Below are 15,733 nucleotides of genomic sequence, written 5' to 3' on the forward strand. Positions count from 1 at the left end.
TGTTATGACATAACAAATAATAGGTGCCTATGTATAATACAATATACCTACCTATGCAACATGTTGCAAACGGTTCCTTTTCTTCATCAATGCCACTAATTTTATTAAACAAAAATTATAATCATTAGATTTTTTTGGTACTAGTAGGTATACAATAAGCCAAAATAAAAAAGGTGTAGGTGCTAGGTAGGTGGGTTGTATGCTTCAGACTTTCAGAGCTTGTCGGTTGGCAGGTTTAAGGTAAGGAAGTTGTAACTTGTAGGTACAGGTAGGTAGAAGGTAGATAGGCTGTAGGCTGGTAGGTAATAGGTGAAAGGGTAGAAAGTAAGATTAGGTTAGGTAATGATGTTTTTCTTTCATTCAGACTTCTTAAACTGAAACACTTTACGCAAGAGTAAAAGAGTGGAAGTCGGAATGAAGGAAAACAATTAAGCCTGAACCAAACTTACATACCTACCTTCTAACCTACAACCTACCTACAACATACCAACACAAAACAGAAAACCTACCAGCCTACAACCTCCCACCTTACAACCTACATACCAACCTACAACATTTTTTTTCGGAGTCCTTGGACTGGTATACTTTTACTAGCTAATGAAAATTGAAATTCCTGCTCTTCTAGGGCTGAACAAATTAAAATCAAAATGAAAGTTTTGTCAATATTAACACAAAACACCTATTCATTGACAGCTTTGGCAAGTGTTTCAAAATCAGGCAACAAATCCAAATAGCCTTGCTTTTGATACCCACAGGGCTAGCGTTGTTATATCCAACTTACAAGTACCCAAACCAGCAAAATTAGACAACCCAAGATTCCTTACTTCCAGTGTTATGCCCTGCCTTGCTTAAAACAGAAAAAAATCATAACCACAATACAACTCAGCCTTCATCACGGCGCCAGTCCCTTTCTTGAAAGCATTCAAACTTGTTTGAAAATTGGACAAGCACTGAGCGCTACTCGCGAGAGTCCACTCCTGTTTTGCTACGTGCTCATGATCACAGTATACCTCTCGCCGAAAAGGCCCGCTAAAAATCTTTGATGCGTTGGCTCCTGGGGCCTACAAAATCCACAGTGAAGGCTCCCTGGCGGCTGGGGCGTCAGCTCAGCGTTGTCCCCTCGTGTCACCAGCATCCGATTGGTTCGCTCAGGGTTATTCTCGCCGCGGATTGGCTGGTTAGTCTGTTCGCTAGCAGTGTGCGCAAACGCCGTCAACAAATGCGATGCAGTGTGTTAACCATTTTCGTGACTTTGTCACCAAATGTCTCTGGTGCCTGCCAGCTTCTGTCGCCTACAATGTAAGCGAGTAGGAAGTTTTTTTGACCTCTGCACAATATGTCCCTTTAGATTGACGTGCAATGGTGGAAAGCCGTCGTATTGTGGGCTGATTGCTAAAAGTGAATCTGAATCTGAATCTGAATCTAGATAAATTCGTACACTTTTTGGACGCGTATTATTTGATGCGCATTACTCTTACTTGTGTGCAACATATACCCCTCGCTAGTATTTCACCTGACTACGAAACGTCATCCACACTTCCCTAGCTGATCACCCGCACTCCGCGGTGACGGTCCACCCCTGCTGCACCCGACTGTGAAGGTCACGGAGTTCACTCACACGGCACGCGCCCGGGTCGCTATGGGTCCCATTGTGGCACCTGCGCTGAACCGTCTAGCGGAACTGCCGCGGGCGGCGGAGCCGTTTCTGCGTGGATGAACTGAGTAGGGGATCCAGAGCTCCTTAGAGCAGCGGACCGTGCAGGGCATAGCGCTGAGTAGTGCCTGAGGATACGTTGCTGGTTGTCCTTGTGGTTAGGGCCCCGATGGGTCTGCCATGACTTGTCTGTTATGATACCGCTTGATCTGTTCGTTTCCTTTAGCCTGCCTGATGACGCTATCATGCGTCCTTCTGATAAGCTGATTGCTTTTTTTTTGTCTAGATGAGTAGATATGTCTCAGCACAGCCTCATTACCGAACCACTTATCTCACTTTTCGTGAAATCAACCAAGGATTTTTCGCCTGCCTTGGATAACATGGTCAATGGTCATGACTTTGAAATGCATTGGGATATGTGAATAGTAAATAGCCGAAGCTCAATAGAACTTCTTGCGAGGCGTAACCTTTCATCAAATCATTGACATCTTCTTAAGGAAGGCGATGCTTGATGTATTCGTCTCAAACCTTTAAAGTTTGTTCGACGAGTCTCTGAAATATGTCGTTCCATTCAGTGTCTGAAACGACGGAAGTTTTACCTCTCCCTGGCGGCAGAAGTCTACCTTTGCTTCATTCAGTGCCACTCCGTTCTTGGCTCTGGGAACTTGTTCTTGACTTGGCACCTATACAACATTTTCTGTGCTTGGAATGCAAAGTTGGCGCACCCAGCGGATGTTTACAGAGCGGTCTCTGAGGGCACTTTTGCGGCCGTGGGCGTGGATCGAGGGCTGGAGGAATGGGAGCGGAATCAGTATGGGGTGGATGGGGGTAAAATGGCCTGGGTAAGAGTTTGAGATGGTAGCGAGTCGGTGCCTTTTAGCGTCTCATCTTAGTGGACCAACCTCTTTGCTGGATTCAACGTTTGGCCAGCTTCGTGGCCAGAATGAGTGCAGTAGTTTTTATCTGGAAATCCATCGGGTCCGTTCTTCGAATTATCTGTATAGACATTAGACAGGCAACAACAACAGTCATTAATTTTTATTTGCACGTCTTTTTCTCTATCTCTCCGCAGGCATTTTCATCTCGTTTACCTGATTGACCCGTTCCTGTCGCGTTTTTATGCTTCTTTTTGCCCTATGTTTTACTGAGGTATATATTGACTTTCCGTTTTTCTGTCGTGGCCCGGCATCCGGCGTCGTTTCCGGAGTTGCCTCTTATGTCGCCAGCTCGGTGACAAATGGTTCTGTATGACCTGATGTGACGTCAACGTGGACACTGCTATGTGGCGCAGCTGGACTTGACATGCTGGGGCTTCACATGATGCTACAAGACCTGTGTTGCCTGAGCTTTGTTACAACTCACATGACCTGTTACCTGATCTGTGTGACCTGGCCTGTGTGATTTGACCTGTTACCTAACCTGTGTGACCCATCGCAAAATGACATAGCTTGCTGGTATCGGTAGTGACATGACGCGTTATGACCTAACCTTGCGCTCCGTTTCAGGAGTCTGCCCCCGGCCAGGAGCGGAAGTCGGTGGTGTTCAGTGAGCCAGAGGCCGAGGTGCGTCTGGCTGCTGAACCCTCCGAAACGCCCGAGGACCTTGAGCCGACCTCGACCCAGGTCACCGATCAGGTCACAAGCTGCGCGACCTCTACGACCAGCATCGACGGAGGCTACCAGGGCGACAGCGAGTTCGACACAGGTGAGGTCACGGGAGAGGAGTTATCGGGGAGTTAGGCGGCTGCCATGGCGACAGCGAGTTCGACACAGGTGAGGTCACGGGAGAGGAGTAAATGGGGAGTAAGACGTCTACCAGGGCGACAGCGAGTTCGACACAGGTGAGGTCACGGGAGAGGAGTTATCGGGGAGTAAGACGTCTACCAGGGCGACAGCGAGTTCAACACAGGTGAGGTCACGGGAGAGGAGTTATCGGGGAGTTAGGCGGCTGCCATGGCGACAGCGAGTTCGACACAGGTGAGGTCACGGGAGAGGAGTTATCGGGGAGTAAGACGTCTACCAGGGCGACAGCGAGTTCGACACAGGTGAGGCCACGGGAGAGGAGTTATCGGGGAGTTAGGCGTACCTGGTAGACGCCTGGTGGTAGATTCTACCATGTGGCGACAGAGGAATGAACAGGGAGTTAGGCGTCTACCAGGGCCGCAGCGAGCTCGACACATACTTTCCTAATTCACCTGCATAACTCCTTCTGGGTTGTAGAAACATCCGCAATTATCCGTCCATTTGTTAACCCTCTTCTAAACACTAGTTCGTATACTGCATTCCTTTCATGTCCTCACTTGTATCACTGGATATGAAAACGATTCCCTGGAAGCGGTTGCAGATTAGGTGCTAAGAAGAAAAACTTAATTTGCATGAATGCTCGCTTATCACCCTTGTTCTATCCTGCAACTACACCTGCTTGGAATGAAGGGTACAAAACAATAACACCTCGTACTTTGCTAAATCCGATCGGCACATCTTTCTTCCGAGAACGCAACGCTGGATAGGTACTGCTGAGTAATGCGACAACAGCGACGCTCGGATAATGTATATGAGACATTTGTCTTCTACTGTCGCTTATGGACATTTCTTAGAATTTGGCTTGAGAACAGATCGCTGAGCAAGTAGAAAACAGCCGTGTATCTGATGAATCAAAGTACTAGGCATTACAAAAGAATAGCAAAATATCAGTTGAGTCTCATTTCCTACCGAAGTAATGGGCCTAACAGCTGTGTTAACACCGCAGTTTTAGCCGTGAGCGGACCAAATAGGAACGTTTCTTCTTAGCCCTTACTTTACCTTGCGATCCTTAATCAGGGCTCGGTCCGACGGCCCAGTTTCATGACCTCGGGCTCACCTGTTGTGAGGCACGTTTTGAGCACATCGGGAGCTTTCGTGTTCCTCGAAGGGCCGGCGGCTGCACGTTCCAGCATTGTTGGCAGTAATAAGATCGTCGGAATCCCCCACACATTCCGTGGCTGACCGACATGCCCAGCCGGAATACACAGCCAAATGCGCGCCATCTGCTGTCTGCCAGCTGGGCGAGGCATTGCCATCTTTACTATATATTTGGTAGTCTTATTCTTAATTATATATTTGTCATATATTATAGCCTGAAACAGTCCCTTGTGGTTGCTTCGATGAATATCATGCATCACAGCTATTCAAAGGAATATTTTTACCAGCTAATTGACAAAAAAAAAACTTGCTAGGGCTCATTTTGCTGCGGGTGCCATGTGGAGGGGCTCTCAGACATCATTCGCGACCTCTGAACTCGGTAAGGTCATTCCATGGCCGTCGCTGGTCAATCACCATACTGGGTGCGTCCCGGGACCGGTTCACTGCGACGGCCGGAAGCCACTCCGCTGGTCCTGAGCTTCACCACACCTTCCGTCTCACCTCGAGCCGACACACCCCGCCGAGACAGTGACATTCTATCTGGCATCACATCGCCCAGCTGGCAACTCAGCTGCCGACCCGGCGCGGTGGGCAACAACACTCTGTTGATTTCGCGGTGGCTGCTACTGCTGCCAAGATCGGCGTTTTGTGGAGATTGTTCTGCGGATTTGACGGGAGTTGGCGGTGGTGTTTGTGTGGGGTGTGAGCTCATTATTACACCGCAGCGATGCGAGATCACGTATCTCCAGTCGGAGGTGTAGACTAGAGATGCCACTTTTGAACCCGCGAACCCGCTTTCTGCGGGTTTTCAAAACCCGCAGGGTTTTTGGCGGGTTCGAGAAGCAAAACTTGTCGTGTGGCGAGTATTTGGCGGTCAAACTTTAGAACCTATAATTTTTTTTTTTTTTAGATGCAAAACACAATGCCAAGTGCATTTGCTCAGGTTAACAATACAATATTCATCAAAACAACTTTTAAAACAGAACCAAGTATAAAAATATATAAAGGAAGCATTTCAAATGCAAAACTGAAAACAACCAGCAATAGCATCCACAGTCTAGCAATGACCGAACCAGGGTACAATCAACAAACTACAAAGCATAAATAAATGCTGATGAAAGCATTCCATAAAACATAAAAGAACCTGAAAGCAAACTTATAGGAAGCTGAACTGAAGTCTATGTACAGTGTGCACTAGATATACATTATGGAAGAACCCAGACTAAAATGAGATGTTGAAAATCAGAGCAAATGCCACATGTTACTTTATTCATAGGCGTAGGAACGTTTTCGAAAGTGGGGGGGGGGGGGGCCAGGGTCCCAGAGGTCCAAAACCTAACCTACCCCCAAAATCCGATTTCTCCTCGGATTTCGGCCACTTTGTTTTCGCAAACATGCTCAGAGGTAAAAAAAAATCGAGACAAAAAAAAGAAAAAAAAATGGTTGAAATTTCAGGGAGTCTCCCGTCCATAAGCTCAAACTGATGGACGCGTTCCCCTGACCTCCGCAGCCGTTGGCACCCTTGCAAATTCCAGAGGCATCCAGCAACTTTTTCATTACGAGCAAGCGTGAAACGTGCAAAGCGAGTCTTTTCAATATACCTATAAAAAGCAGCATGAACGGCCCAGCTAGGCTCAGCCAGGCCTATAACGTTTTTAAGAGGTTTTATATCAGCGACCACTGCAACTGGGCTGATTGACTATCACTTATCAGAGGCCGGTGTGGGATTTTTAGACGGTCTGGGCCTTCAGAGGCCAGTTTAACCCTCCACGGCCCGGTCCTATAGGTTTTCTACATACGGGAATCGGATTGCGCTTTACAAGGAAACGAGTGCGCCGCCGATGTACACGGTGCGCTTAGATTGGACTGCGCTTTTCCTGCGTTTTTGCGCAGGAAAATGCGCCTGGACTGGAAAGAAAGTAAAATGCCGCATAATCTTCAAACGCTCGATGCCACCGAATGAAATATGCATGTATTATGCTCAGGAACATGGCAAAGTAATAATATGACTTAAATGCATTAAATTTGAGCAAACACAGCGTCGAAATTCGCTCATGTTTTTAAGTGCGCTTATACTGACCAAAATGCGCCGTGAGTGGAAAATCAGCAATTTCCCTCAATACTTGTGGACATTTTTAAAATATGAATTTCCTTAATATATAGCTGATAAATTACCCGTTACTGTACATAATATGATGCTTTTCATCATATTTACCAGTGTTTTATGCGTGGATCAATATTTTGGTCTCGGCTAGCAGCTATTCGCACTTCAGGAAAATTGCACCCCATCTGGCTGTATGGACAATGTTAAACTCATGCAGCCCCACTCGATTTTTAAGCTGAATTTGTGAAAAGTGTTTTAACAAAAAAACGGTTAAATTGAAGAACGAGTGTTTGGATATTACTCGTCTCATCTTAAAACATCATAAAACACTTCAATAAATAAGAACTTCGTCATACTTTTCCTAAAAAATAAGTTTTATATTTTGGGCTAGTTCAGTTCTGGCGCACTTTTGCCTATGTGCGCTTTTAAGTCCCAGAAATTTGTCCCTTGTCGGCGCAGTGCGCCGAAAAATGACAAATAAATTGCGTGTTTAAGCGCATGAAGGAAAAAATGACGATTTAAGCGCATTTCAGGAAAAAAACTTTATTAATGATTTATATGTTGCGTTGTTTATTCTGTATATTTGATTGATCTTTAGCATTACATAACATATAACACTTCCTGAAATGTGATATTCACATCATGTCCTAATGTTTCACTCTGGTCTTGATTCAGCTATTCAGCTATTTACATAAGTGTAATTAAGGGTCTTAAGGGGTGTATGGATTTGTGACGTATTACGAGTCTTAATCCACCCTGTACTGTCGGTGTTTATAATTGCATGTGTGTGTGTGTGGGGGGGGGGGGGGACGTTCCCCACTACTGACCACAAGCGGCTAGCGGAATACATTTCGAAAACGGGTCAAGTATGGTGAATTAACCCTCGCACAGGCAGGTGGGTCGTATCGACCCTTCCAAGTTTTATCCTAGACGGACGCTAAATGTCAGGTCAATGAGTTATTGATGCCAAATAGGTACAGCCTCCGACCGGTTCTTCCGGGGTGTGTGCCAAAGTCTAGAGGTTTTCTTACGCTGGTACCCACAGTCTTAAGGATCAAAGGATCCACAGTCCAAGGATCATAATGAAACTTCTCACACATGTTGGAGCATCATTGTCCATCGTTTGGTAAAATAAATTTAACCGGGTCATGCTAGGTGGCGGAGTGATGACGTGATAACAGATACAGCGTCCACCGACCAAGGCCGACTGACATACCAGGGCCCTCTCTGACCGACCAGGACCTTGTGGCCAAACAGGGCCCTCTGACCGACCATGGCCCTCTGGCCGACCAGGGCCCTCTGACCGACAAGGACTCTCTAATTGACCGGGTCCGGGGCCCTCTGGCGGACCAGGGCCCTCTGACCGACCTTCTGGCCGATCAGGGCCCTCTGACTGACCAGGACCCTCTGACGGACAAAGGCCTTTTGGCCGACCAAGGACCCGTGACCGATTGTGGCCGTCTGACCGACCAGGGCCTTCTGACCGACCAGGACCCTCTGATCGACCGGGTTCGGGGCCCTCTGACGGACCAGGGCCCTCTGACCGACCAGGGCCCTCTGACGGACAAGGGCCAGGGCCATCTGGCCGACCAGGGTCCTCTGGCCGACCAAGGCCTTCTGAGCTCTGACCGACCAGGGTCCTCTGTGCTTTGGCCGACCAGGACCCTCTGACATAGCAGGGCCCTCTGATTGACCAGGGTCATCTGGTCAACCAGGGCCCTCTGACTAACCAGGGCCCTCTGGCCGACCAAGGCCCTCTGACTGAAAAGGGCCCTCTAGCCGACCCGGGCCCTCTAGCTGAGCACTGACCAGGGCCCTCCGACCGACAAGTGGTCTCCGATCGAATTCAGGTGCATAAATTGGCCATTAGGTACCTCTTGCCTCCAAATGCACGTTCCTGCATTTTTTTTTTAAGGGCCCGGCTGGCAGCTGGGGGGGGGGGGCAGCTGCCCCCCCCCCCCTGTGGCGCCGGCCCTGCCCCTGTTCCGGGCCTATTCCTGCCATGGAGGGAACTCTTGCCAGAGGTGCTGCTAGACCATGAGCACAGATGGCCTGGCCTGGTGCCATCACTGGCGGCCGCAGCCCGTCACAAAAGGTGGGCCCAATTAGAGCCACATATTTTTCGAGTGAGGGGGCCAGGCCAGACGGTCAGTCAAAGTAAATCCCACAAAAGCCCAAAAAGCTCCTGATTTTACCCACTATTTTTGGGGGTGAGCACTAGATTTACATAAGAAATAGGTAATTTATTTTCATAGATAAGTACCAGTGCTCAAAGTGTGGGGTCCGACTGCTCTGGTTTCATAAGAAATGCAGGGTCGCGACCCTTCCGAACACAACGTCGATGACGCCCCTGAGCTGGAAAGCACGGCCCGTTTCAGGCTGGAGAGGGCCCGTGTTCCAGCAGGGGCGGTCGCAGATTTGGTGTTTGGGGGGGGGGGGGGCAACTTGGCAAAGGGGCCCCTGCACTGACCCGGGGGCCCGGTGCTAGCTTAAAGGGGCCCACGGGCGTAGTGCATGAGCATTGGTAATGTCAATAATTCACGCAACTGTGAATTGACTACCGCAAAAAGTAAAACCGGCTAACTTAGCCATTTTGAAGATATCGTGCTAAAACTTTTGACAGTGGGTCATCGGTATGTGTTCAATCACATGTGTTCCGTTTCTTATTTTTCACTTGAGCACGCATGTAAGTTTTGAAGACCATCACAGTAGCAAATGCATCGAAAGATGGATAGTAGTGGGCAAAATATCCTGAATTTGTCGTGCTGCATCGAAAGTAGTGTTGATGAGAAAATGGGTTTTATTCCAGATTATTGTGGGTAGAGAATACATTGTCTGCACCCACTGGAGAATTATTGTTGGTGCAACTTCACCCACTGCACCCGTGGCTCCTACACTAATAGGCCCATGGATAACGCTTCGGCGATACCTATCGCATAGAGGCTGCAATGTGGCCCTTAGAGTACAGTGTCAGACCCCCAGAGGCCGGCGTTGGACCCAATGGTCAGCGAAGGGCCTCAAAGGCCCCAGATGGGACCCCAGAGGCTGATGTGGGCCCTCAGAGGCAAATGCGTGACGCCCAAAGGTAAGTCTTGGGCCCCCATAGAACATAATACGGCCATCAGTGGCCGGTGTAGAGACCTCATAGGCCAGTTGGGGACATATAGAGGCCAGTTTAGGGCCCTCAGAGACCAGTACATGGCCTGCAAAGGGCAGTTTGAGACCATCGGAGACCGACTTGGGCACTCAGATGCTAATGTGGGTCCTTACAGGCCAGCATGGGGCCCTCAGAGGTTAGCGTGACCGCCGTGGGGCCCTTAAAGACCGGCATGGGTCGGCGTTGGACCCCAGAGGCCAGCCTCAAAGGCCAAAGATGGGCCCTCAAAGGTGATGCGGGCCCTAAGAGGCCGGCATCGGGTGTTCAGAATCCAGTGCGGGGCCATCAGAGGCTAATGTGCGCCCTTACAGCCCAGCATGGGGCCCTCAGAGGTCAGAATGGGGCCCGGAAAGACTGGCATGGGCCGGCGTTGGACCCCAGAGGCCAGCAGAGGGCCCTCAAAGGCCAAGATGGGTCCTCAGAGGCCGGTGCGGGCCCTTGAGGCCGGTATCAGGTCTTCAGAATTCAGTGCAGAGCCCATAGAGGCTAATGTATGTCCTTACAGGCCAGCATGGGGCCCTCAGAGGTCAGTGTGGGGCCCTAAAAGACCGACATGGGCCGGCGTTGGACCCCAGAGGCCAGCGGAGAGCCCTCAAAGGCCAAGATGGGCCCTCAGAGGCCGATGCCGGCCCTTGGAGGCTGGCATTGGGTCTTCAGAATCCAGTGCGGGGGCCTCAGAGGCTAATGTGGGTCCTTATAGGCTAGCATGGGGCCCTTAGAGGTCAGTGTGGGGCCCTAAAAGACCGGCATAGGCCGGCGTTGGACCCTTGAGACCAGCGGAGGGCCCTCAAAGACCAAGAGGGGCCCTCAGAGGTCGATCCGGGCTCTTAGTGGCCGATATCGGGTCTTCAGAATCCAGTGCGGGGCCCTCAGAGGCAATTAAAGGCTAGTCTTGAGACAGAAATGAGGCCACCAGAGCCTGTGTGAGGCCCTCAGCCGCCGGTGGGGTCCCTGAGACCGGTTTAGGGGCCCTTAAAGGCCAGTGGAGGGCCCTCAGAGGTCAACGTGGGTCCTCAGCGGTCAATGTGGGCGCTTGACCGCCACTGAAGGGCCCTCAGAGGTAAGTGTAGGACCCTCAAAGACCGGTATGGGAGCTGTTATGGCGTTTTATAATAGCTGGCGTGGGTTTCTCGAGCCTCGTGACAATCGAATACGGGCCAGAGCCCCATACGCCCATGGGGGCCCATCGGTTGTTTGGGGGGGGGCAAATGATATGATGCCCCCCTGATTTGCCTTGGGGGGGCATGGCCCTGATGCCCCCCCCCCTGTGTTCCACCACTGTGTTCCAGTCTAAGAGGTCCCGTTTCAAGCCCGAGAAGGCCAGTGAAATGGAATCGGAGGCAGAAAAGTGGAAAAAACGAGGTATTTTCGTTTTCGGAAGGGGATATCACGATTATTTTTCTAGGAAATTATAATTATATGCGTAGTAAAATATGTGGAATTTACAATAATGTACCTACTACCTATCCATTATGATCTACAGGCCTGCATGCATCGATACTAGGAAAGTGCTTCATATAGCAGCTTCGTTGGAAGGTAAAAGAAAATGGTATAGGAAAAAAAAGGAAATATCCATTCAGGGCGTACTTGGTCCGAAATGGGTGCAGTGCGCTTAAAGAAACCGTATGTATAAACACACTGCGCTGTTACCTGAACCATCTTTTCCAGTTTAGGCGTAGTTTTGCGCAATTAGTACTGACAATTCCGGAAAAAAGCTTCCCGTGCCAAATAGGCTGCAGGCTGCCATTGACGTATTTTCCAGTCAAAATATACATATTCGTAATGCTTTTTCAATTCTTTGTCCATCGACGATTGAAATTATTTGCAATCGTTACGATACAAATAAATAGGCTCAAAAGTTAACGAACCTATAAGGGCACACCCCTTCCGCTTAGAGCGCACCGAGATATCGCAGGTCACGTGACTGCGCTTCAACCGGAATCCCCCGTCCAGGCAGCGCTGGCCGAAGGGGCGGGCCGGCGGGTACGACCCCCTTGCCGTTTCGCCCCAGGTGGAGCTAGCGCGTCGCGGTAAAACGAGCGTGTGCGCCGTTACGGGACGCAGAGATCGATACCCGATTTTATGGTCCTAGGTCAACCGGTGACCTCTGACACCGTTCCGTGCTTCTATCCTCAGGATACTGAAATCCTTCTCCTCCACACCGCAACCCCCTCCGGGCTGGACAGGCAACTTTATCTCATGCGGGCTGCTCCCTTGGAGCGGCACCGCTGCTCCCGAGGGAGCGCACCCCGTAGCCGGGTGCAGTGAGTGCCTTGGGGCTGGGTGGCCTGTCCTCTGGACGGGCTCAGCCCCGGCGACTCACTAGGGTGCCTGCCCAGACCAATGTCTCCCCCTATATCATATCATCCTTCCGGCTCTGAAATGGTCTCATTGGACCGAAAGGGCCTAACCCAACAAAACAAACAAAAACCGGTGACCTCTGAGGTCAGGTCAAGTGCCTCAAGGCACGGTTCCGTTTTTGGTGAATAACTTCGCAAAAAATGGCCGCAGAGCCGCGATTTTGCCAGCATCGTGTTCGCCTCTCTCAGGCGCGTCGAATGATATACTTTTTGTTTGGGTGAGGTAAACTTAGGGTGTTGACCTCGGGTCACGGTCAGGTCGGCGTCCCCAGGTCACGAAATTGGTCGAAGGAGGTCATGTCGCATATCATTCGATTCGGCAGGTCTTCTTGAGTCCATAGGTGGCTTTCCCGACTCGCTAGCTCAATTTGATCGGTACCTAGTTATTGACGAAAAACTAATAAGACCCTTATAACTTCATAAATGACGTCGCGCAAGGTCAACATTGCAAAAGTGACGCATCGAACCTTGCAAGGAGTGCATGAAATCACGATTCGGTGTGCTTGAGATAGTTGGAGATCGATCATTCCCGGCGCCAGAAAAAGTTTTCAGTTTATCCCCATTGACTTATACCTAATGGTGAGGTCACGAAAATGACCTGACCTCATATGAACTTTAGGAAAAATCCGAGATATACATTATACAAGTTGAAAGACTCCTATTGGATACTAGGTCCTCCAAGGTTCATTTCCCTGTGAAATCTCCTCTGGCAGTGAGGGCGTTGCGAAGTTGCGACATCTGAAGACCGTGCAGAGGTTCACTTATGACCACATGGGTCAGTGACCTGATCTGACCCGAAAATGCGGTTGGTGTCAAAAGATCCCGTTTGATTCAAAGGTCAGGTATGCCAAGCTTCAGCTCTCTATCGCCGGCGCGTTCGGAGCTATCGCGAAAAAAAAAACTATGGAGGGGCGGCACCCCCCCCCCCCGGCTGGCGAGGGTTAAGGCCCTCAGAGACCAGTACAGGGCCTGCAAAGGGCAGGATGAGACCTTAAGATGCCGACTTGGGCCATCAGAGGCTAATGTGGGTCCTTACAGGCCAGTATGGGCCCTCAGAGGTCAGTGTGGGACCCTAAAATGCCGGCATGGGCCGGTGTTGGACCCCAGAGGCCAGCAGAAGACCCTCAAAAACCAAGATGGGCCTCAGAGGCCAGCATCGGGTCTTCAGAATCCAGTGCAAGGCCCTCAGAGACTAATGCGTGTCCTTACAGGCCAGCATGGGCCCTTAGAGGTCAGTGTGGGGCCGTAACAGACCGGCATGGGAGGGACTTGGAACCTAGAGACCAGCGGAGGGCCCTCATAGGCCAAGGTGGGCCCTCAGAGGCCGATGCGGACCGTTGGAGACCGGCATCGGATCTCCGGAATCCAGTGCGGGGCCCTTAGAGGTCAATGTGGGACCCTAAAATACCGGCATGGGCCGGTGTTGGAACCCAGAGACCAGCAGAAGGCCCTCAAAAACCAAGATGGGCCTCAGAGGCCGGCATCAGGTCTTCAGAATCCCGTGCAAGGCCTCATAGGCTAATGTGGGTCCTTACAGGTCAGCATGGGCCCTTAGAGGTCAGTGTGGGGCCCTAAAAGACCGGCATGGGCCGGCGTTGGACCCCTCAGGCCAAGGTGGACCCTCAGAGGCCGATGCGGACCCTTAGAGGCCGGCATCGGGTCTTCAGAATTCAGTGCGGGGCCCTCAAAGGCACCTAAAGGCACCCCAGAGACAGAAATGAGGCCACCAGAGGCCGGTGTGAGGCCCTCAGACGCCGGCTGGGCCCTTGAGGCCGGTTTAGGGGCCCTCAAATGAGGTCAATGTGGGTTCTCAGCGGTCAATGTGGGCGCTTGACCGCCACTGAAGGGCCCTCCGAGATCAGTGTAGGACCCTCAAAGACTGGTTTGGGAGCTGTTAATAGCTAGCGTGGGATTCTTGAGTCTCGTGACAATCGAATAAGGGCCAGAGCCCCATACGCCCATGGGGGCCCATTGGTTGTTTGGGGGGGGGGCCAAATGATATGATGGCCCCCTGATTAGCCTTTGGAGGGGGGAAGGGCATGGCCCTGATCCCCCTCTGCGACCGTCACTGCACTGAAAGTGGAAGGGGGAGGGGCAGAAACAGACATTGCTGGCCCCCAGCCTGTTTGAAACGAGGCTGAGGCACGGTCACCCTGGCCCCCAGCTAGTACGTCTTTGACGAACTATGCCGACCCCAAGCAGATAAGGTCAAGCGTTGGTCGTTTGTATACGCATTCTCCTGCACCGTGCTAGTATTGTCTTAGTATTGCCTATACCTTTTTAGTGCTCGCTGTCCCGCGCCTCGTATTCAACAAAATGCTGTCACCAGGACTCACAGTCTTGTCTCTGATATGGTTTCCTTCATTGAGTGAAGGAAATTGCGGTCAATAACGCTGTAGAAACAAAAAGGAATCCTCATTAAAGGGCAAGCTGAATAGTTGTCAAGTTACCGGGTGGTAGGTTAGGTACAGACAGACACTTAAGTCAGCAAAAAGTGGGGGGCCAGTTAACATTGCTGGCCCCCCCACCTCCGAAAGTGGGGGGGCCATGGCCCCCCGGCCCCCCCTGTTCCTACGCCTATGACTTTATTTGCGCCTGGTCGGCATAAAAAAGAGCTATCAGCTAAAAAAATTTGATGCAAATTCATTGATTACCTATCCTACTCTATGTTCTACTTCTGTCCCACCCTATATTACGAAAATAACACACCAATTACCCTTACAAAAAATCAAAATATTGACAGGCATGCGGCCCAAACATAACGCAATACAATACTGGCGCACTTCCGACATTCTGACAAGGATTGGCATTTGACTGCGTCAATTTTGGTCTCTGAGGCGAAGGAAAGCTGTCATTGATAACGCAATAATAATTTTACATCAATTTTTCTGTCTTGGTTTTTGAATACCTCAAAATAGCAGTTATACATGTTACAAAACCACGTAGCTGGTCGCATTTATTTCTTTTGTCTTTTTACGTTCTTATCATTTGTATGCCGAGAGAGGACTAGCCGGAGAGCATTACCAAGACCATCTATTATTACATTAAATTTAGTATTTACTGTCTCTTTATTTCTTAACCGGTGATGAACCTCTGAATTGTAAAATTTAAGCTGTTGTGTAAAATAATTTTATCAGAATGGCACATGAATATGCATTATACAACGGTGTTTTCGCAACAAGTTCGCACTAACTACGGCTGCAATAATTTAGTCGCTGTAACATTCCATGCAATCAGCTGTTGGTGACGCTTCTGACGCATGTTTCCAAAAATGCGTGGTTCATTGGTGGTTAGCTGGTTTTTGCTGGAATTTTGCATGATTTGTTTTATGTGTAGATTGACTGGATACTCATTATTTACCGTGTCACTATTTATTTTTAACTGGAAATCGCATATCTTATTATATCAACATTCATTTTGATAACAATATCATTCCAGAAGCCTAACATTGAGATAGAGCCAGAGTGAAATTTTGATCCTCAGCCAATGCTGAAGGGTAAGGTGAGAGAAAGATTTTACTGAACTCTTTTCAGAAAGGAATTTCAAATGTATTGATGC

General features: G+C 49.8%; 1 protein-coding gene across 4 annotated transcripts in view; it reads left to right on the plus strand.

Annotated features, from left to right (window-relative positions):
- LOC122391040 (microtubule-associated tumor suppressor 1 homolog) overlaps nt 1-15,733 on the plus strand; it is a 168,301-nt gene that overhangs the window by 32,365 nt on the left and 120,203 nt on the right. For all 4 annotated transcript variants that reach the window (XM_043384564.1, XM_043384565.1, XM_043384566.1 and 1 more), the window contains exon 3: nt 3,160-3,358. In XM_043384564.1, coding sequence (XP_043240499.1) covers nt 3,160-3,358 — 199 coding nt within the window. The remainder of the gene's footprint in view (nt 1-3,159; nt 3,359-15,733) is intronic.

The sequence above is a fragment of the Amphibalanus amphitrite genome, unplaced genomic scaffold (assembly GCF_019059575.1).
Source record: "Amphibalanus amphitrite isolate SeventyFive unplaced genomic scaffold, NRLGWU_Aamphi_draft 000419F_arrow, whole genome shotgun sequence".
NCBI lineage: Eukaryota > Metazoa > Arthropoda > Thecostraca > Balanomorpha > Balanidae > Amphibalanus > Amphibalanus amphitrite.